The sequence below is a fragment of the Schistosoma haematobium genome, chromosome 2, assembly GCF_000699445.3.
Source record: "Schistosoma haematobium chromosome 2, whole genome shotgun sequence".
Taxonomy (NCBI): Eukaryota; Metazoa; Platyhelminthes; class Trematoda; order Strigeidida; family Schistosomatidae; genus Schistosoma; species Schistosoma haematobium.
Genome location: NC_067197.1, coordinates 31,686,570 through 31,710,639, shown reverse-complemented (window position 1 = coordinate 31,710,639; position 24,070 = coordinate 31,686,570). Strand labels below are relative to the sequence as shown.

General features: G+C 30.8%; 2 protein-coding genes across 3 annotated transcripts in view; both read left to right on the top strand.

Moving 5' to 3' along the window:
* The first annotated feature begins 1,503 nt into the window (after positions 1–1,503).
* On the top strand, positions 1,504–4,223 carry MS3_00000286 (uncharacterized protein). The gene is made up of 2 exons (XM_051208113.1): positions 1,504–1,551; positions 3,628–4,223. Exon 2 carries the CDS (start codon positions 3,769–3,771, stop codon positions 4,087–4,089), a length of 321 nt encoding a protein of 106 aa, XP_051068142.1. The 5' UTR covers positions 1,504–1,551; positions 3,628–3,768; the 3' UTR covers positions 4,090–4,223.
* Positions 4,224–10,388: 6,165 nt separating this feature from the next.
* Positions 10,389–24,070, top strand: part of GLUT1 (Solute carrier 2, facilitated glucose transporter member 1) — a 33,896-nt gene continuing 20,214 nt past the window's right edge. The window contains exons 1-3 of one of the 2 annotated variants that reach the window (XM_051214952.1): positions 10,389–11,005; positions 16,490–17,397; positions 22,300–22,404. In XM_051214952.1, coding sequence (XP_051068140.1) covers positions 17,389–17,397; positions 22,300–22,404 — 114 coding nt within the window. In that variant the 5' untranslated portion in view covers positions 10,389–11,005; positions 16,490–17,388. Of the gene's footprint in view, positions 11,006–16,489; positions 17,398–22,299; positions 22,405–24,070 lie in introns of those variants that run through there. The other variant, XM_051214953.1, reaches the window with a different exon arrangement.

Here is a 24,070-nt window from a genome sequence, read left to right as displayed (position 1 = left end):
CAGAAGTGATTTTTTCAATGGTCTTGATCATTTTGAACGTGATCACATGTGATCATGAACAATTAATTGAAGACCACCACATACTACATCTCGGTGATTAGTTCTTGATATGTTGACTTTGTGTATTTTGCATCTTACATTTGTGTACGAGAATGTTTAGTGTATGTTTTGATTGTTATAGCTTTCAGTCGACCTTTTGAATGTTATTTTACCTATGTTAGAGTTTGAAATTTCGACAACTTTCATTTTTATTTCGTTATCACATAGACAGAAGGTTGTTTACTAAATTCGAATGTTCGCCTACAACAGTTGTTTTTTCTGAATACTCTACGGGTATCAACAATTATTTAATGCTCATTCATAAAGTAAAATAATTGTCGTTTTAGATAATGACCTCTTATTCTGGATATTTTCCGCTGTGTGTTTCTGTTGAGGACGTTAAATCCCCAGAACTCATTTGGAAAAGGTCCTAATTTCGTAATTTTATTCTGAAAATTCGAATTTCATGTTCTCGTGCCAGGAGACGCTTAGTTAGCGTACAGCTTACATTTCCTATTCGGAAATCCTTGACTGTCATTAGCTGACTGATTTTCTTAGTACGCTATTTTGTGGCTCTCCGAAAGGCGTTTCTATCATTGTATAAGTGTGCTTGATTTGTGTGCTTAGTGACCTCCTATTTTCTGGGTGCTTGTAGAATACATTCTCCACGCCTCATCAAGACTTCTTGATCTAGTTAGCGGGGCTGGGGATAACGGATTAGAATACCCTATCGTGTCACTATATCTTTGACCTTCGTTCCGTTTACCAAGTTAGGTGAACTCGTAATATCATTCAAGCATTCCAGTTTCCTGTACACAAATAACAAGTAAACTGATGGATAATCATTGTGTATGAAGTCATATAAGCGTGAGGTTTCTAGTGATGCATCTCTGACCGTTACCGTGGAGATCTCTCGAGAAATGAATATGAAATGATCAACAGTTTAATTGAGCAAAATGTTGTCAATTTTGAAAAACTTTTCCAGTTCCTTTATAGGATGAAACTAATGGATTGTTTTAAACATGAAAAATATTATATTGTTTAACCAATTCTGAAAAATTTCAAGAGATATTATTTAATATAATCGGTTACTCAGCCAAAGCAACGTGATATGTTGTAAAGAAATGATGTAAAAAGAATGTATGTTACTGTTGGTTAGTTATGAACCACTATGAATATACAAATCCCACATACTATTTATTAAATGTTATCAACTACATTTAAACAATTTTAAAAATAGAAAGTTACTTGTTACCAATGTATCATAGATTAGTATTTATTATTATGAAGTGTATGAAACAATAGTTAACTTATCCTTAACAATGAAGGAATCTTGGATTATTTTTTTAAAAAGAAAACTTATTATATCATCTGTTATTCAATTGATTCATTCATTGTTTTATAATTAGATAGAAAGAAACCAAAAAGAAAAACGGTTAAACTATCAAAATCATTTTATTTTACTTTTGTTCTGAAGAAAAAAATTTCACGATCAGTTAAAATGTATTTAATGTAAGTGAAGAATTAGTTTCCATCACATTGATTTAGTTGCTATAGTGATCTTTTTAGTAGTAAATAAATTTAGATTAGGTGATTGTTTTTTAATGAAGATAATTAACATGAATATATAATTGGCAAGTAAATATGAGACTAGGTTTTATGGTTATATCTTAACATTAATTAGTTACTCACATTCGGATAATTTAACACTGACCTTAGAGATATTGATAGGTGTGGTGTTTCATAAGGACTAATTGAAACATGATCGGTTAATTAAGTAATGTCTTGCTTGTGTAATCACACAAGCTATATTTCAAGATTGATTAGTGATGGAAGTTGAATACACTTCATGTGCATATCGTCTGGCTTCATTCGCAATATGTACGTATTAATTACAAGCCTTTTTCCTATGTCACTGAGATTTTCCTATTTTTAATGTATGGCTTTGGATGGATTAGGAGTATTTGAATAACAGTACAAATTAAGAATCCCAGAAATAACGCAATTGGATCAAGAAATACTCGATAAGCACGAACGAATGTACTGTACTTGGAATTCGAAATCAAGCATTCAGCAAGTACAAAGGAATCATTAGTTCATTCAAACACCACAGTGGCCTTTGTATATTATTCAGGCTTTACATATTTGTAGCCTGGATTATAGAATGTCTGGAATATATTTCTCCTCAAATACTTTCGTATTCAACTTTTTATATCTGCAAGATTTGTTGACAAAAATATATACTAAGTCAGACAGAACAAACATATCAATAATATGAACATCACTCGGTCGTTATACAGTCAACAGCGAGTACCAGAGACGCTTTACTAATCCTGTACTCGTGTGTCTCACACCCCATTAGTCACTTTTCATGCTTCTTCGGACATCATGAATGAGACGTGTGTGTGTGAAGAATTATTTTCTTCATGACTAGAATAGAGCAACAGCTCTTTTGGAGCCAGTCTTTAATACTCGGATTGTGTTCAATGGGTTTCATTTGTTACGGTCAGTTTAGGATTGTATCTCTTCATTTATAATGCTACTTAAATAATCCTCCTAGTATCCCACATTGTTCAGACATGCGATCACCTGTACAAGTTGTTTTTGTGGCTATTAGGAGATGCATTGACCTCGTGATTTTGAAGAATAACGGCTTTCTCTAAGAGTTGTCATGACTTTTTTAAGTGAAGATCATGCAAATCCTAGGACAGACTTCAAATAGATTAGCCAGTTCTCTCTTGTTAGCGTCTTTTACAAACGTTACTTTTTACGAGGTGAAGTTCTTAACCTTAAGTCCATCTTTCCTTTTACACAGCGTTGGGTACGGGCAGTAACTAGAACACTTCAGGTAGAATTGTATTGTTCGTTTTATAAATAATAAGGAAGTTGGTTTGTTATTATAACAATCATTTTTAATCTAGCATGGATTTTTAAGGTGAAGCAATATCATTAAGCAATCTGACTAATTCAGTACAGTCTAACAGAATTTCTTTAAAGAAAACAACAAGAGTGGTTTATTAAAATTCCTAATTATTCATATGCTGATATTCTTCAAATAATACCTACCCTTCAAAAACACTGTATCACACTACATCATTCATTTGTCGTTTATCTGGAACATTGTAGTAATGTTATACAAAGATTTTTGGAGGTCCGCTACCTGATATTGGTTTGTAGCTTCGAATTCTTATTACAAATAATGTGTATGAGTGACATATAAACCACGAGTACATTCTGTTAAAAAATATCACCTCCGTAAACTTCTATCCATGGTGGTCTTACAAGAATAAATTTGATAGTTACGTATAACCACTCGGAAATAATAACATTGTTTAGCTTTGTTAACTGTGATAAAAGTGTAATCAACTGTTTTGTGTTTGAAGTTGAAGGATCCTATTAATCTTAATGTTGTAGATAATTCACCCTAGCAGCCTTGTTCGTAATGATAGTTAAATAAACACTTTTTTGTTAAACTTGCCTTAATGTAATTTTTATCATATTTTCGAAGAATCGTACTGCTTATTGGTAATCAGTAGTATTAATATTTTGTTAACAAAAATGTATCACTGTATTTCTAATTTTAACTAGAACGAGTAGACATCCAGACTGAAGTCATTCATGTCATTCAAATATTTCAGGTATTTAAACACATTTTATTGATGTCACAATTATGTCTTATTCATCTCAACAAAATCCACAATATGTTAGTATTTTCGAGAGAATTTCACTATGACAATCACTTTACTTTTAACACAAAACAAATATGGATTTGTGTATTTTCATTGCAAGAAGATAATGAATACAAAAATACACATTCCTGTCTACATGGAACTGAATAATGCTGTGAAAATATCACCCGTTAATGAAGATGATTTTGTGGATGTTGGGTTAATTTGTGGATGTCATTTATCACAAAACATCCACATTTCAGGTAACATTGAGAACGTTTGGGCAGTAGTTAACTGGTTCGCCTCAGTATGGTATTCCAAAGTAATTCACATTCACCATTTCACCGAGGATGAAACCCTGAGCCTTCAGATTACACGATAGACCAGTGATCTCGAGTGCCATTGCACTTATTTCAAACACAAGTCATTTCACAATGTTGGGCGGTGGTCGTCCAATCCCATTGTTAACAATTGATACTGCCTCGACACAACTGACCTTTATCGATTACTACTTCCCAGTACGATGTCAACAAGGTATCTCGAAGTAAGACTATGGTTAAATGGATACCGAAAATTACATCAGATTATATTGATGAAGTTTGATTTATAATATCAAGGTACACAATTGATAGTTCAGTTAACGTGCATTTCACCTAAAAGAATGGATTTAATGAGATAATATCAATTAGAATTTTAGTTGTCCTGTTCACATTCTCCATCCCAGACAATTAACGCTATCGCCTGAGTGTCATTCAGTGTGATTATCTGAATAATCATCATAATATCGGATTGTTTGACTTCGCGAAACGCAACTTTATACTGGAATAGATAAGTCTACTGATACGAATCTAGAAGGAATAAAGTTGATTGACAAAAGAGATAAATTTATTCAGAATTAGGAACACTCACTTCATTCATCGTCAAATGTACTGAAATCGGAATCGAATCTACACGCTTAGCAGTTTGCCCAATAGAAGTGTGGAGTTATGAGTCATAATTTAATGTCAAATAGAAAGTAAAAAAGATTATGTGAATGTAGAGGTTTCATAAAATTCATAATGTTGGGACGATTTCAAACATCAAAATTGAAACTGACTTATAGGTACCATAACGAGAAAACTGATATATATTTACTCAGTTAACAATTCATTTTCAAAGAAGTTAATGAGATAAAAAAAGAGTATGTGGAACACAAACAACGACTTCACGTGAAAATATTCTCTGTTGAAATGAATAGTAACTGAACAAAGAAACCTGTTGTATTTCGACAATATTGAATGTCCAATTCCCAGTTCATTCATTCATTTGTTTATTTATTCATAGGCATATTATTCCGACAGATAGATTAATAGGTAATTAGACAATGTCATTGTAAATTATTACTACCAATTTCAACAAAATGTAAACAGTTGATTCATGTTCATAAATATTCTCACTGATTATCTGTATCTGTAATGCAATTCAGTTGAAGATAATAATAAATGTGTTACTGTGTGTTCTGATCAATTTCACATTTCACGTTCATTATGAACGAATTGATAATTGTGTTATAGAGATGACATGGGAAGTAGTGCATGTTGACAATTGAACACAATATTGTATATTTTAATTAGGTCGATGAATGACACTTGCGTAATTGACAGTTATCCAGATTGGATTGAACCAATAAATAATTGTGTTGATTAATATTGAGCATTGTCTGTGGTTCACGCAATTACAGTTTACACATATATATGACGAGAATATCAAGTGATTTTAATGTTGATCCACACTCTCATTTTTATCATTTCGATGTTGGATGTTAGAAGTATGAGAGTGTTTTTCACTCCACGGTTGTTCACTTTACACAGAGATACTTCTTCTTCTTCTTCTTCTTCTTCTTCTTCTTCTTCTCCTTCAGATACCTGGAATCAGAAGTGATTTTTTCAATGGTCTTGATCATTTTGAACGTGATCACATGTGATCATGAACAATTAATTGAAGACCACCACATACTACATCTCGGTGATTAGTTCTTGATATGTTGACTTTGTGTATTTTGCATCTTACATTTGTGTACGAGAATGTTTAGTGTATGTTTTGATTATTATAGCTTTTATACGTCATATTCTAACCACTTTCTGGCATTGTGGTAAGCCTGGATCTACAGTGATGTTTTTTGTTTGATAGAAATTGATGCTACACACCAGTTTTCTGTTTTGTTTTTCATAGCATTATCTCAAGTTCTTTATTTAAATAATGTGTGACTTAACGTTAACTGAACTGATAGAAATCGTATGTAGTTGCAAAAGAATGTGAGTCGCTTACAATAACTGACAAATTTATTGTAATTCCAAGGATATGTATGACTAGATACTTTAGTCTCAGTAAAAATGCTAATAGTGATTAATGCATTTAAATCAATGTACCTAACTGAATCGTTTTAAGTTTATGTCTATTTCAAACGTTATAATCGAAAGAGATGATTGAAATTTAGTGGTCAGAAGTTTCATTGTATCCTGGACTACATTTAATTAGGTTACTTTCACTGGTTTGAGTTACTTTTTTGTGCTTCGTCATTAACGGATACTTATGTAAAACGTCAAGTTGAGTATTAGAAAAATTGCCAGCTCTATGCATTTTTCTCAATCTTTATAACTGTCTATGGATATTTTTTTTAAAGACCAGTGTCATTTATTTCAAGAACTAACAATTGATCGATTAATTGTGTAATTTTGAGAATGAAAATGTTTAAATTAAATGGATAAAATAGCGACTAAGATCAACTGAATGGTCAACTGAAACTGTTGCAGTATGAGGCGATCTGCTAGTTTGAAACTGACAAACTGATTCACGTGCACTGATATCATGCACGACCCTATCTATTTTTGTTGGTGTTCACAATACTCACATACACATACTCATTTGCTTGACATATGATCGGTCGTTTACTACATCTTGGCTTTATTTGTTATGCAAACGTTATGAACGATAACGTAAATGCGACTAAGCAACTCAGTACTCGTTAGAATTTACATAATTTCTTGGTAAATTATGAGAACCATACATTTTATACTTCATTTGTAAATTTCCATCATTAGCCCAACACATTCTGTATTATTCTTCTAATTCACAATTCCTTTTTATTTTCCATTCTGTTCTTATCAAGTTGGTCTTCTTAACCTTCTGCTGCCAGGTTTTCCACTTCTGTTTGATGTTACATACTACTTATGTCGACAGATATAAGTAGCACACACCACAAAAACATTATTTTCTACTCTTGTAAATAATAATACACATTATGATGAGATTTTGTTCAACATTTTATTAACTTATTATACCTTGACATTGCATTACATACTGAAATATTAGATTAACACTGACGGGATGAAGCACAGTGACAATTTCTAATGGGGACAAAGACAATTTTACCGAATGATATTGTTAATAAGAAAATATGTATTTCCAATTAAAATTTCTTTATACCTTCGTGTTGAAATGAAAGAATTTCTAGTTAACAGTGAAATAATTATCACTCGTTTGGTGATGAGTTAGATATTAGTATTGATAAACTTGTAACTGTCTATACAATATGACAAAAAATGAATACTTGAAAAGTGTATAGAAATGTCACAGTTACTCTACATGAAATAGATCTTTATAAGACATCTACAGCACAATGAAATTATAGTGCATATCAGTATGTCATATTATAGAAATACATGTCAAATAACAACTTGACCATGCAATATTTTGTTTAATTATTTGATTGGAAAATACAAAGCTCAAGCTAGACAACACAGCAATATATGAACAACAGAGATCATTAATAGTGATTACCTACATTTGTTTGTAAAACTTCAATCGTCACTTGAACTTTCAGATTGAAAACGAATTCAACACTGGATTAGTATTTAATGTGACTAGGAGAATAATAATTAACATATGTTTTCAGACATATTTACTAGTTAGAACTGATCAAATGTTTTACCTATAGAAAACTTCACAGACATAATTCCCGTAAATTCTGTCTAGATCAATGCAAACTAGGGTTGATTGGAAAACTATTTAGTAGGATCAATTATTATTGTACCATTCAAAGGCGAGTTTAATAGCTTTGAATTCAAAATAATCAAAGTCATAATTCAGACATTTTGATCCATTTATAATAGGTGTGTCAACATCCATTTCTGTTTTTGATGATCACATACTGAGGACAGATCGTATTATTGGTCTATGAACGGCTTTTGTAGTGCTATGCTGTTTGGGTCTAAGAGTGGTCTCGGAAGTTCTGGCCAAACTGGAATTCAAACTTTCTTTTTGTACTAAAAGACGGTTTGTATTTACATTTCACTGTCCAGATAATACTTAGTTTAATTTTTAACATAAACGTTGGAGTAATCTTTTCTCTTATTATCATTATTGTTCTTCTATTTATATTCGTATGATTTAATGTGCTGATGTGTGGTAGGATCTAGCAAAAGAAGAAAGGCTTTAGCTACTAGCCACTTAAAACTACTTTTTTAAATTATTTTGATATTATTATTATCATCATCGATTAGATGGTAGTTAAAGATATCATATACTGCTATTACTGATTTGATTTGTAGGTTTTCTAGTTCCACAGAATTACTTGGATATCTTTTTGTATAGCTTAGATGTTATTTGGCACGAGTCAGGATTTCATAAGAAGACTCTACAATATAAAATGTATTTCAACCTATGCACCCTAGCCTGTAGACAAAATTGTGGCTCGAAAGAATGGTGATTTTGGCTTTTGTTTAAATGAAACTATTTTGAAGCTTTCATCTTTTCATGGAATTCTTTACGACTTGAGGTTTCATTGCAATTCTTCTGTTATGCGAAGAAGTTATGATAGAACTGAAGTACGTTTTCGTTCAATAGCTCGTTACAGTGATTGCGCAATTACGTAAAGTCAAAATATATTCACAATTGGAATTAAATTATATGGACTTTCAAACTTCTGTCAGTTATACTTCGGAAATCAAGTTCTTAAGAATGGTTGCTAAGTTGAAAGACGATCTGATGTAGTTTATTTTATGTCTTTATTGTCAAATAAAATTCCCGTCTTCCAATAATTTTTAAATTACAGTCTAGCACCTTATCAGTTTTGCGTAAATTCTTTAGTAGTAAAATATTCACTTTATTCGTCTGCATGGTGTTACTACAAAGCAATATAAATCAAAACAGAATTGTAACGAACGAGAACACAACCAGGGATAATCAAATGCATTTGAACACAAAATTACAGAATCTTTTAGTAAAATCTGAGAACCATATAGTAATACTTCATTTGTAAAATATCCACCAATTAACTCAGACTTTGTTGCTCGTTCATTTCCACATTAATCATTTTCTGTTCTCATTATCTTCTCTTCGATCTTAATAACCTTCTAACGCCAGGCATTTCACTTTCGATTGGTGATACATACTACTTATATCAGTCGACATTAATAGCAAACACCACAGAATTGGTTTAAATAAAAAATTAGGCGATATAAAACAATTTTAATATTGATATTATTCTCATTTAACTACGAGAATAGAATATGAATGGTAGATATTTGAAAATCATGTAAAATCGTTTATTTTTATAAATAAGGTTTTCTGCTTACAGCCTAAAAGAACAATAATATCAATGTATGTATATGGAATACAAATAGACATACTTTCTGTTATATCCGGATGAGAAATTACTTATGGACTAATTTCGTATCGTATGACTATTAATTACTATATTATGTTTATATTCGTTTTCCTTTCGTTATAATCTTTTATTTAACCTACTGATTGTTAACATACAATTTACTATTCTTGACATATTCCCAATATATTAGTCACAGTTTCTTACAATCACAGCCACTTCGTCTTGAACTTGTACAAATATTATCTTCTATTTTATAATGTGATGTGGCCTGATTTGTTTGTATTTAAATCCAGTATGACTGAAATATATTATTCGTATCGTGGAGGCTGAGATTGGCGTTCTGAACTTAACAGAAAGATCTAGACGACAAAAGGACCAATCGGACGTCTAGGCTGCTCGAACTGGTGTATGCATCGTTAGTTTGGTTGTATTAGTCAGTGTATCTGAATCGGCAATCGTATTTCGCAATAATCGTATAGCTAAGGACATAGCACTTTTAACAACATTAGAGATGACATATATGCGATTACTAGGCTCAGCTGAAGCAGTAGTACCAGTAAGTAATCACTTAAGTGTTTCGTAAGTTTCTGGAGTTCTTTCTCGCGGACTAATGTCATTCATGTAACCAATGTAACTGAAACTCCATAAGACAAGTTGATTGTTTTACTGTTGAACTTATGAGTAGTGTGAAAAGCTTATCTTACATCTGATTAACTCTATAATTTTTTTACAATAAGTAAAATATCATTGTTTCATTCTATATTGTCTCCCATCATCAATCATTCTATTTGTATAAATTTCTTTCAGCTATATAATGTCATAATGAGACACCAAATGTGAAGACACACAAGGATTACTGTGAAAACTTTTAATAAAAAAATGGAACGGATTAATTGAAGAGAAAATCATTTTTAATCAGTTAATTCTTTTGAATCCGATTTTCATGTCAACTATAATCACTGAACGCAATGTAATAAAATATAACTATGTCTTAGAAGAAAAGATTATAACCACTCAACGATAAATCTTGATTCATTAGCAATAAAATCTCATTTCGGAAATCAGTCAAACTATGTGTCAGCAGATCATAATCTTAGTCTAATTGTAGCGATATCATAAGCTTTATCTTCAGAACATATGTTATATTGATCAACGTTGAATGTCCTAGTTGAATTATTATTGATTAGTTGGATAAAAATATATTGTTCCGAACAAATGAGCCCCGACAACTAATTCGAAATATTATGATCATCAGTCGATCAATGTTAGACAACCATTAAAAACCTGGAAGCACTGAACGGCCGTTTCTTCCGAGTGTGGGACTCCACAGCATTACTCATCCACCATTCCACACGCGGGATTCGAACCCCGGACCTTCGGTTTCGCACGCAGCTTCGAACTGATAATCGAAATTTATGAAGTAGCAATATTTTATCAATACCTTATATAAATGCAAAAAACATAGTAAAAGATATATACAATAAGTTCGTATTCCATCAGTCGTGAGAATATTATCTGATTATTATAATTGACATATTTTACGATAAAATATCAAATACTTCAAATATGTATAATGACTCATAAATGAATAGCGTGATCCAAGTCACAAGATAATCACACGTATTAAAATTAATTTTATATTATGAAAGAAGTAAGTCACTAAACTAAACACTATGGTTATGCTCTATTTTGTAGTAGTTGAAAACTTCCTATACTTTCAATGAATTATGTTGTGACTCCCAGGTTCAATGAGATACATCATTCAATAAAATGACAATAATCCTGATAATAGATAGTAATGTTGATATGATCTTGAGAAACGTTCAACGGGGACTTCATAAGCGACATAATCAGTTTGGTATTAACAATCTGAAATTTTACTGACTAATAAATGAGTTTCTAATGAAACTATGAAACTATTTAGTTTCTTATGCTTAGACTTATACCTATATAGCATGTGCCCCTTGTCTACCACGCATGTATATATATATATATATATATATATATATATATATATTATTAGGTATCGACAAAAGTTTATGTAGGTGTATATAAAATTTGATTTACACTAGAAAGTGAATTGATTCACTTTGACAAATTAACATTAAACTCCTAACCAATTATTGATCGAGTACTCGTTAATTTTTGAATTTGAGGAATATTGCCAGTGTTATACTTCACTGTGGAGTTCAATTATGTTAAGTGTTCGACATTTATTCTTTAATTTTCACTAGATGACGTAATACCTTTTCATAACGAGGTTTATTTTGGAAACGCTAACAATTTTGTTTCAATATTGTAGTTTGAGCATTAAATAGATTCCATGAAACTGGAACTTTGTTGGTTTGACTTCTGATGAGTTCATCGGTGATATAAAGTGTCATATTGTGAAAGTCAAAAGTTTTCCATTACTTTATGATTTTCAATGGATGGACAACTGATAAAAATTAACCCAAGAAGCCAACTATAAGAAATTTTCATCTAACCACAAGTATATCATACTTATTAATATTTCCTTAAAACACTGAGAAGTTGTCTTAATCACATATTACTTTCAATGTTAATCATACTGTATATAAGTGAGTGCACATATCGATTTATGCATCAATTTATGAACAGTAAATAGTTAGTAGAATAGTAGAAAAAAGACAATGAAGATCACTGCTTTCGGATGTTTCTAATGAAAACAATATATTTTGAAGTAGATTTGGAAACTAATCAAAGGCAAACATTTTTCTTTCCCTCTCATGAATAACCTTCTAACTTTACCAGTGATGTTTTTTTTGGTAACTAGGGTATAATCAACTTAAAATCCAGTATTTTCGATCGATATCACCTATTAATTCAACTGTAACTCAATATGCATACCTGAGCATACTGTTTTATGTAAATCAATAATTATGGATTTATAACCGTAAAGGCAGAAGTTACTGAAGACTATAATTCTCTCAAACATGGTTTTTTTACAACTCATGAACATTGAAAATTGAAATACTTTTTTAATGATGTAGTAACCTTCACTTCTTAAATGTTCTTGGTATAACATACCTGTTATCTTTTACAATCCCCTGTTTCTCCATTTTCTTCACTTTAATAACTATTTTTATTACCCAATTTTTTTCACACAATGGACTACTTTAAACTGGAAGATAACTATAATCACAGAGTGTCTTTATGTGAAGAACCAATAAAAATCAAAGAGTAATGAGTAGTTACTTAATGCTAGTTTCGGATATCACGATAAACATATTCCTCTATGGATTGAGTTAGTAGCAGTATATAAATGTATATAACAATAAACATGATATTACCTAAGTGCTTAATAGGATAGGTACACTACTGAAAGTGTGACAGGAAGTTAGAACTATGCATCAGCTATCTCGCGACAGATAAGATTTTAATAAAGCAAGTGGACGAAAAGCTTTAGTGCTGTATAAGATATTGAGATAAAGAACGTCTGCTATTTAGTCGCATGTAGTTTATTTAAAAACATGTGTTATTGTTAAAACTGCTAAATAACTTCACTGTTTTTAAGCTATGTGACAAAACTTGGCATACATTTTATGACCGTCGTTTTCTAATCTATCATTAAGAGAGGAAAAACGCAGATTTAGTAGAAATGCAGGCTATCCTAAAGAAACGTCTTACTTTCAACACACCATCGGTAAGCCGAAAGTACTCGATTGTTTCAGGATCTTGGTCAATAGCTAAAGGTTTTATAGTTACCACCCTTTATTACATTCCTGAAATTCTTGTCCCCAGATTTTCAGGCATATTCACCGTAGTAGCTAAAATACTGTCTATATGGACAATAAGTAAACTGAAATAATTATGAATGTTTGAAACTTATTATCAAACAAAGTCTAATACATACCATAATCAGTAACTTCGTTTTGCACAGTAAAGTTCAGATTTATCAAACTTTTATGATGTGTTAAAAATTTTTTGTTATCTTTTGAGTAGTTACTCACAATAGTAAATAAGATAAAGTTACAAAATGTGGTTTACTGTATTCCAACTGATAAGATCAATGATAATTTAATTTCTAAAGAACATGATTGCAGTTTATACGAAATTAGATGTAGTATAGCTATGATGAATTAGAAATGAATCACAAAAGCTCCATTATTTAGTTCACTTGCTGTGAACAATTTCATCGAATTGACTTTGTTCAGAAACTTTTTGTGAAGTCTATTAATATTATTAGACCGTAACAAACTGAATAACATGAAGTGGCATTTAGTTCTGTACCCTGATAATTTAAATTTGGAAAGTATAATTATTAAATTAATTCAGTAGTTGAAATCATAAGTCAATTGAAGCTAGACCACTATGAAAAACCTGCAAGCACTGGACGGGCGTTTCGTCCTAGTATGGGACTCCTCAACAGCGTGCATCCACGATTCCGCCTCGCGAGATTCGAACTCAGGACCCATTGGTCTCATGCGCGAACACCTAACCTCTAGACCACTGAGTTGGCCAGCATTCAACGATGGTGCGCACTGCTGAGGAGTCTCGCACTAGGACGAAACAGCCGTCTAGTGCTTACAGGTTTTTCATGGTGATCTAGCTTCAATTGACTCATGACTTCAACTATTGAAATTGCTATAATCTCCACAAAACTCCTTCTGATAACATTAGATTATGTAATAAAATCCACATTTAAATTTATTATACCTTAATTATTTTGTTTTATATGAAGTATTTGTGTGGAGTTCTATGAATCTTATGTATTTGATTTTAATGACTTAACGTATATCAGGTAGTTTCAGATTTATACTTTAACAATTTTATAAAATAATCTATTTCATAATTCCTTGAGAGACTTTTGTCAACCCTCTATAACATTCGCTTCTATATCGAAGTTAATTTATTTAGGTATGTTTCAATAATATTCTATTCGATTGAGTACATTCAAGTGAATTGCAATAATTTGAAAGTTCATTATAGGCAGGGTTAGATAGTGGTTTATAATGCTTGTGACTTCAAACAATATTGAGGCAATCCGTACAGGTTGCACATATGCCAATAAGAGACTGATTAGTTGCAGTCTCAAACATCAATGGGAAGATTCAAACAATCAATACAAAAATGAGTGAAAACTTCACCTCGTTACTTAAGATAGTCGCTGTCAGAAAACAGTAGCTAAGTAGATAATGAGATGGCGTTTGAAGCGAACGATACTGGGTCCGAGTCCCTGGAGTGAACATCAACTGTATATTTCAGGCAAATCTAGCTGATGAGTCGCAAATAGGACAAAACGCACGTTCTAGATTGCACTGCCAATCACTATCCATCTTTGCTGAAAAAGCTTGTGACTTAAGGCTATATCGAGGCAAGCCTTGCAAGATGCACATATGTCAATAAGAGACTGGTCAGTTGTAGTCCTAACCATCTATGAGAAGACTCAAACAACCAATACAAAAATGAATTTAAAATTTCATTAAAGCAAAATAAATAAATGACTGTCAAATAGTTAAGAAAACTTTGTCTTTCTTTTTCTGGGTTATTTCAAGCTACAAAATAATTCAGTTTCTGGAAATCGACTAAAGTAACTAAGTTATATTCATTTAAAAAAGAATGAAGATGGTCAATGATAATATGGACCTTTAGTGACCTTATATCTAACTCCAGTTTGATCGTTTCTGATTGCTATTGACATATACATACTTCATCACTATTAAAAAATTTGTTACATTTTCCAATGTCTTCGTGTTTTATATTAGTAAATAAGTTTGTTGACAGTTAATTGACTTTAAATCTTTACTTTGAATTGGATCTGCGACTCTAGCAGTCCGCGTTTAAACTAAGGATGCTGAGTTGATCTTTAAACATCTCAATAAGTAAAAGAACAATTTCAATGCCTAAACTACTAAACCACAATTCTGTTCTATAATTTTAATTATATAATGCCTGAAAATCCTTTTGAAATGAAATCATTCATTTAATAGTCATTTTAATATGTTCTAATTGTATGATTAGTATAAGTACTATTGTCAACGTCTACATATCATAACTGAAATTCATAGCAACAATATTTAATGGGTGATAAGTTTTAGATGTTAGTCTTGAATAAGGTAATATAAAACGTAAAGTCAATAAATACTTAATCTTATGGAATATTTTCAAAGTAATTATGGTGCTAATTAGTTGATTTTCGAAAAGAGGAAAAATATGAGTGTAAATTGTTGAATGTCTCCAGTTATAATGGTTCATTTGAGTTTGACCATGAGTTAGTGATTTACACTTTTAATTTAAAAAAAACGAATTCAGTAGAATATTGCTTGGTTAATTTGTAAATCGAAAATTATTTTCAGTATTAGAACTGCTTCTCATTAAAATATGATTGCTCAGTATAAAAAACTGATAGAAGATAGAAATATAAGCCATAGAAGGGCAGTTCTGTGGTCCCTAAGTGAAGCGCTTCCCATGAAACCGGATGTACTGAGTTCGTAGTGAAAACCATAAGATTGCTTTTAGTAGATTTTTACTAGTGTCTCCAAAATTAGACATTTTTTCCCTGAGATGAAGATCAGTTTCACTAACGTCATGTGTGGTATACCAAAGATGCTCATGAGTTTCTGGTAGATACTAATTACATAAGTAGCCTGTATATGAATAGGAAAATTTATAAACAGTTTAGGAAGCAGAAATATTCAATCGAATAATTCATGCCTCTCACATCTATTGTGGTTAAGTAACTAGATATTTTGTTAATGGAATGATGAATGCTGGGAGCTAGATCCGGCGGCAACATCAAAAGAATGAGATTCATTTATCTTCAGTTAATGAATTAGAAATAAAACTAAGAGGGTAATTAGAACTCACTTCTGATCACTGTATTATGTTCACACAAGTAACAATTGTTCTACTTATCAACTCAGAATATAAGTTCAATTAAGAATGAATAATTAATTAGTACTAAATATATTGATACATATCATGTACTTGTTCATCGCTTATTCAACTGGTGGATTTGAGTTATTCCCCATTATGTTAAGATCAATATTATTGATCAAGGCATAAAAATTGTAAAATTATCTTGTTACATAATATTTGCTGCAACATATGAGCGTTTGAAACTTATTTATTTCATAATATTACGTATTATCATTTCATCATGTCTTGTGATTAGATGTAGTTGACAGGGAATCTTGGATTAAGGGTACATCAATTACCTAGATTCCAACACGAAGCCTACATAAAATCTCAACATAGTAAACACGATGTCGAGTAAATTCATCTAGTCATCATATTACACTTTGTACAATAAGTAGTACTCAATCAAAGCTAAATGACCAAACAAATATGTCATTTTCATTAATCAATCAATTGTAATTCCATATTGTTACCCAAAAACTTTTGATTACATATTCGAATGAGTTAATATGAATTCAATTTGGTTTGTTTATAATTTTAATGTCAAAAAGGAAAAGAAACAACCCCGAAAGCCAATTGACTAGAACACAGTATTCATTGAATACTTATTCATGGTGAAATTTCACTGAACCAAGTTTAACAATAATAATTATCATATTCTATTCAGTTTGTTGGCAAGCATCTTTTACACGTATATAATTCATATTGTTTCTATTAGAAATTAATGACATGTGAATTAAATTTAAAAGTTTTCAGTGAAAAAAAAACTTTTTTTGTTTGGAATAATTGTAAACTTGCAAACGGAATGATAACCATTACAATGATTGAAACCACGTGTTTATCTATTGTGTATCACAGTGTTTAACAACCACCGCAACAACAACGAAACAAAGAATCACTTTCAAGAATTTCATTCTGATGTTTATGTATATGTATGTGGATAAACATGTATAATTATTATTTAATCACAAATCAAATATATATAAAAGTCAAATACAAACGGTAACTCACCATTGATCATAGGAGGTGTGGTTAACTATTAACAAATTTCAAGTTAAACATTATTATCATTATTATTATCTACACTACTTTCAATCAAATAATAAATAAACGATCTAATTCTATTGAAAACAATAAATTGTCAACTTCAAGATTATGGGATCTGTAAGTTTTCAAATGTTTACCCTGGAAAATTTAATTCATTTTGTATTGTTTATTTGAATCTTCTTCCCACTGATGTTTTAGAACTACAATTGATCAATCTCTTATTAGCATATGTGCATTCTGTACGGATTACCTCGATATTGCCTTAAGTTTTCTATTCAATATGAGATCATATTTTATTGAAAAACTACAATAAACTCCTGAAAACATGTTTGGTATTTTCTCAAGAAGTCACAAGGAAAAGCTTAGTTTTATAAGATTCGTTATTTATTAACAATTTTGTGAAAAAGTTAATCAATCTAATTAAAATAATCAATCAAATATTATGGGTGTAGTTAATTGGGAATTATGAAATTTCAACTTAACTTAGTTTAGGATAAAAATAGTTTATTTTGTTTCTAAGTTAAATGAACAACATAGTTTTAATCAATATTGTAAAGTATGTTCATACCCTGAGGTTTCATTCAATAATTCATTAGACTGTTCATGCATTTATATATATATATATATAGCATACTAATTATAATCATTGTTTACCTAATACGTAAATGGTTTTCTAGTCTATAAAATAATAAATGAAACCTTTCAGTATCTTATCAATAGTTTGAAGTATCATGGAATTTTACTTAAATGTATTATATTTAAAGAACTATTCATTGAATTGTACATTTCATTGAATGAATTTCATTTCAAATTTATATTCAATGAATCTTTGAATTATACAAGAACTATTGGTTATATTTTACTAAATAAATGGTAAATATTATTTTTTTTTGGTGACGAATTGGTTTTTCTTCCAGTTAGAAACTATATATATATTTTTATATGTATAAGATTACATAACAATGATTCAGTGAGTGACTTGAGTAATGATGTAGATAACTGCATATGAATTTGGCCATATTTCTCAAATGATTATGAAAATACTAATAGGAAGTTGAAGTTAGACATTAGCACCGTTGGATACCAGCTCAGTGATCTAATGGTTAGGCGCTCGCGCGTGAGTCTGATAGGTCCTGGTCTCGAATCTCGCGGGAGGCGGGATCGTGGATGCGCACTGATGAGGAGTCTCATATTAGGTTTTCCATGGTGGTCTAGCTTCAATTGACTCATGATTTCAACTATTGAAATTAATAGGAAAGTATTACATTTTATAAGTTATTTATTTCAATACTGAAATCATAGATCTTTCCTATGCCAGGAATTAAATGCACAAAATTAGGATGTTTTTTTAATTTTCAAACTGAATCTAATGTATATTGGTTTACACCTATAACTAAGTGATTATTCTTCCTAATGTCTTACTCATTCAGTATCAAAAGTAATAGCAACTAATATAAACAACTGATCAGGCGTTAGTACATCAGTACATTAATGATGTCATTTATAACAATGGATTCTAATAATCTATTAATCTTTCCTCGATTAAATTATTTTGATAATGAGTGATAGTTCATATTATGTCATGATTTAAAGAAATCATCCTGAAGAACCATTACAAATTATGAAACAGTGTCTGAGAAATCTTGATATTCATACATATTTTACGCTCAATGGTACTTTGAAACTACACTGGAACTAATTCTTCAGGAAATAAAAAAAGCTTCAGTTTATTGTCAACTACCTCATTGTTGACAAGTAATGTAGATTCTAGAAATTATCGTAAACATTGTTAAACGAAATAATGAACAGCTGTGAAAGAAGTCAATAAATATTCAATAGAATATGTTGTCTTTAATGAGAATTATATTTCTTTCAGAAGGTAGTTTATGATAGACAACATATGCAACATCTGTGCTCAAATAATATTATAATGTAAAACAATTTTGGATTAAATATATCCATAGTTCATTAAGATCGGAAACTATTTAGTTATGAAGTATTTAGGTTTAGATGATCAAAGGAAAGTCAACAGTTCAAAAACCTGATTCATTTCAAGTTTCTTTTAGCCTTTATCATGCCTGATCAATTTACATCAAGGGAATGTTTCATTTTTAAAATTAATATCCGTATTGATTGTTTAAAAGATATAAGAATTTCATTTTACAGAAATTCTCATAACGACTTGTACATTATCACATTGGATTTTCTCAACTGAATAGAATGCTTATAAAATAATCATCTATTTAAAGCCAAATTCATTAAAACAATGGATGAAATGATAGAATTTTCAGCAAAAGCTAATAGGTTATGTTGTAATGTAATCTCACTATATCCATGCACATTTTAGTTATCTATAAAATCGAATTAATCTTTTACTGTGTAATTCTTTAATGTATTTTGCATAAGCTTATGGATTGATAGTTGTCTGCGTATCTATGGATTGGTGAATGAACTAACTACTAAGTGACTGTATATTCTTTACTCGTTTTTTTTCTGTGTTAATTATTTCCAAGATCATAATCTTCTCAAGTTGAATTCATATTGACAGTTATCAGTATTTACCATAGTGATAAAATATATATACTTTTTTCAGTTTTACGTTACTAACATAGATAACTCCAAAGAAGTTAGCTATTTCATCTAGATTATTTCATCCAACTTGTTTTGTGTCCATCGTTTTGTACATTAAATACTGAATAAGTTTTATGCTCTGCAGACGATGATATTTTTAATACTTCACTGTAATCTATGTGGACAGCTGATGTTTCTAATAGAAAGTCATTCTACACAGTTTTTAATTTTGCTGCAAAACTGACATGTTAGAGCATATTTATACTTAAGTAACTGAGGTTTAGGGCATACTGATTATATCAGTATTTATGATTCTAATAAAATTAAGGATTTGATTACTGTGTATCCATTTTTTTACACCACTCAGTTTTATATACGTAGAAATTGAAGGGTGTTATTTGATTTCATTCATAACTTAGACCTCCTCTAAAAGACAATCCTGTTAACTAAGAATTATCATGTCATTAGTTTTTCAGTGACTTTAAACTATAATATAAGAAGGGCATCAGTAGACTATACTAAATTTTAACATTGGACAGTTCTTACGAATTATTTATGTTAGTAATCAGGACAAAAAAGAGTGATAGACTAATCTCATATCTGTTATATTTGAAGTAAATAAGGTTGTGACTTCATAAATGCCATTGATTTGTTATTGTCCTTTTTTAAATCAGCCCAAGTTATCATATTGTCATTTCACAATCTTACGTTACCGGTTTGAATATGCATATATATTAAACAAGAATTACAGTGTTTCGTTATCATTCATGTTTGACATTTTAAATTTTTGCTTATGAACAAAATGAGAAATATGAAAAGATATAGTTAATTACTTGTATGAATCATAAGGGGAGGAAATATTCTTTTCGATAATACCATTTACTTAAGCTATATACTTGTATTTCTGGTAATTTGACATGTATATTAGTTTACTGGAAAATAGAGAGAAGTTAGGTCAAAAATTATCCTGAAACAATGAATACCAAATATTTGTCACTTAATGATCTAATAATTAGTCAGTGATGCTAAGAGTGTGGTAGTTTAACCATGAATGTTCACTTGACTTGTATGAGAAAATGAATGACTGAATGCTGTATTAACAAATAACCAATAATTAGGAAAGTAAAATTTTCAGGGCACTAACAGCGAATAACAATCAGTTACGGAGATTAGAAAAGGGATTAATACCACAATACAATGAGAGACTGAATATTTCACTTTAGTATTTTGGGTTTAGGCCTTAACCGATAGATTGGCAAGAACTCTGCAAAGGATAAGTCTTTGATTTGTACCCTCCCTCTATTAAACCGTATTGATGAATTTGAAAGATGATGATGTGGCAGTGTGTCCAAAATTTAAGAGATGTTTCATACTTGCATAAACCACTTAACAACCAGGTAGGGCAATATCCAGGGGAGCGTTTCAAAAGAGCTCGCTTCCAAAAGCGAAAATACTGTTATACAAGAGCATGTAAACCGAAAAACGCTCATTAATATTATGACAGATTATCCTTGATACCTTCAGGAGTCAAAGCATAGCTGAAAATGACAGTACAAATTTGAACAGAAAACAAGATTTTTTCAAAGATCAGGAAGATCTTTTCAATACCTATTTATTGTTCTTGAAGGTGACCTTATTAGTACTGTAGTTGGTCTCTCATGTTACAACGCCGAGTTTGTTAGTGCCGATGGTTCTAGGAGGTCAGAGATTATCGAAAAGTAACTGTCGAAGTTTATCCAATTGGTCTTTGACTATATCGTCAGTACAGGTTAGTCAATCCATAGATAAAAGCGATTTAATGAAGTTTCTTATCCACCTGTACTGCGCACAAATTCAAAAATCATTGTAGTGACAGGTTTAGGTTGGCCTTCTGTAAACTGATCTTTCTAGTGAACCATCCGTTATTCTTTTTAGGACATACAGGAATTATAATTTCAAGTTCTACTATGATTCTTGTGTGAACGTAACTGATTAGTGGTAGCTACTGAACATCTGCACGATATCGCTGATTTCAGTACCTTCGTCAAAATCGTTGGAATTGTTCTATATCGGAACCTGTCCTGCTAAACTGGCATCTAAGTGTTCATATTTTCAGTCATTAAGAGATAAGGGACATTTTTAACTATTATCACTTATGGATTATCAACAAAGTCTGAACGTGATTATCTACACAGGTCACTGTTGTTAGTTAAAGCCGGAGGTAACCAACCTCTAAACACATGAGTATTATTAAAAAAGATGAACTGTAAAGATTACATTGTACTGACTTTGAGGGTCTTTAATTTTACTCTGTTGAACTAAAATGAGATACCAGTTTGACAGTTACTAGTTCTTAACGATCTCTCCGTAAACATCAATTTATGATACAAAACAAATTTATCACAAGAAAATTTGTTCCTAAAAAATTAATTGCCAAGATGTTTATTTGTTTACTTACATTTTCAAAAGAATAAAAATTTCACGAAGTCGTTGGCGCTCTCTGTATTCTTGACGTGTTTAGGATCATCCTTTACAATTGGTTACAATTTAGGAATATTAAATTTGCCAGGAGAGGTAAGTCAATTACATGTTTGATGAAGAAAATGACTTTTTAAACATGATAATTAATCACTACATGACCGGGAGAAATGACTGAAACGATTTAAAATATTCAGTAAAGTTATCAGTCAAGAATGAAAGATTAAATTGTGCATTCTATTTTAACTCAATTCATTAATAAAACATTAATGATTGACTAGATATTGAATTGATGTAGTATATACCACTCGTTATGACAGACGTTTATCCATCAAATTGTATTAGTATTGACGAATGAATGAATAACCAAAATGAAGAATCAAGCTTTAGACTCATACGTCATACAAAATATGGAATAAGTGATTATGTTTGTAAGGCGAATAAATTTGTTAGCGTGTTGTAGCGATGAAATGATTAGCATTCGATCTGCACTACGAAGTACCTGACACACATGACATTGATCCCTACCCAGTGATCAATCAATTGTGAATATATCACAATCCTACAGTAGGTCAGTCGCGGCTCGATAGCCCAGTGGTAACACCATTAACTGTGAGGCTGGATGATACGCTATCGAATCCGTCAGGGAGATTACAGGTACACCTTGCTGACGAGTGCCAAGTAGCAAGAAACCTTGGTTTAGGGTTTCCTGTTGACTACCTCCAACCACTATTTTATCTCAACATAGAGCACGCAACGTCGAATCACCTAAACTAGTGGCCACATTACAACTTGGTCTATGGCATTCAGTTTGCATTAAGAATGACCTGAAACACATGACATTGATCACCACCCAGTGACCAAACAATTGTGACTTAGTACATAATGTATGTTTGAATAATGGCGTAAATCAAGCATGATTATAACATTGGTAATTGTAAGTTCGAATAAAAGGAATAATATTTTTATTAAAAATTTGATCATTATAGGTTGATGTCAACTTTGCCGTTCCTCAATGTTCAAGAAACATATTGTATCTAGCACTTCTCATCACACACTTATCTAGAAAGTGTATGATGACTAAGTATTCAAGTGTAAATTTCATTAGAAACTACAGTTTAAGTTCTAAATTTCAACCTGGATGTTTGGATGAACCACACTGATATGTTAATAACTCATATTTTTTTGGGTAAATTCAAAGGTTTGAAACGAAAGGTTTACTAAGAAATGTAATCCAATATTACAACAGATGAAACGATACTAACTAGTTAGAAGCTTATTTACAAGAAAACATTAATTTAAATATTAGTTACTAAGATGGTGTAAAGTATTGTTAGCAATAAAAATTGAACTAGTTCTGAACTGAAATGTAGCTAAACATTATGTGGAATTATTGAGAACTATGTTGGACGTTTATCGATTATTTAAATTATAAAAATGATTGTCTCAATTATGTCATCACTATTGATTGACATATTTATGGTACCATGGTAATAATCAAATAATAATTTCGCATGGAATCCAGATAATCTGTGTTATTTAACTTTCATTTATAGTTCTTTATCCATTTTATAATAAACAATATATGGAATATTTGCTTCTAATAGCCTCCAGAAGCTTTGTCACACAACCCTAGATTTTGTGACTATGGAGATTTCTTGATTAAGACAATATTTCATGGTTAACAGTTTTCTTTTTAGTACAAAAGTTATTCTGCTTGACTTTCATGATTATTTGGAGTATATTCTTCTTGATTATCTAA

Coding starts and splice junctions, on each gene's coding strand:
- MS3_00000286 (XM_051208113.1), top strand. CDS start 3,769: ATGACAATCACTTTACTTTTAACACAAAACAAATATGGATTTGTGTAT.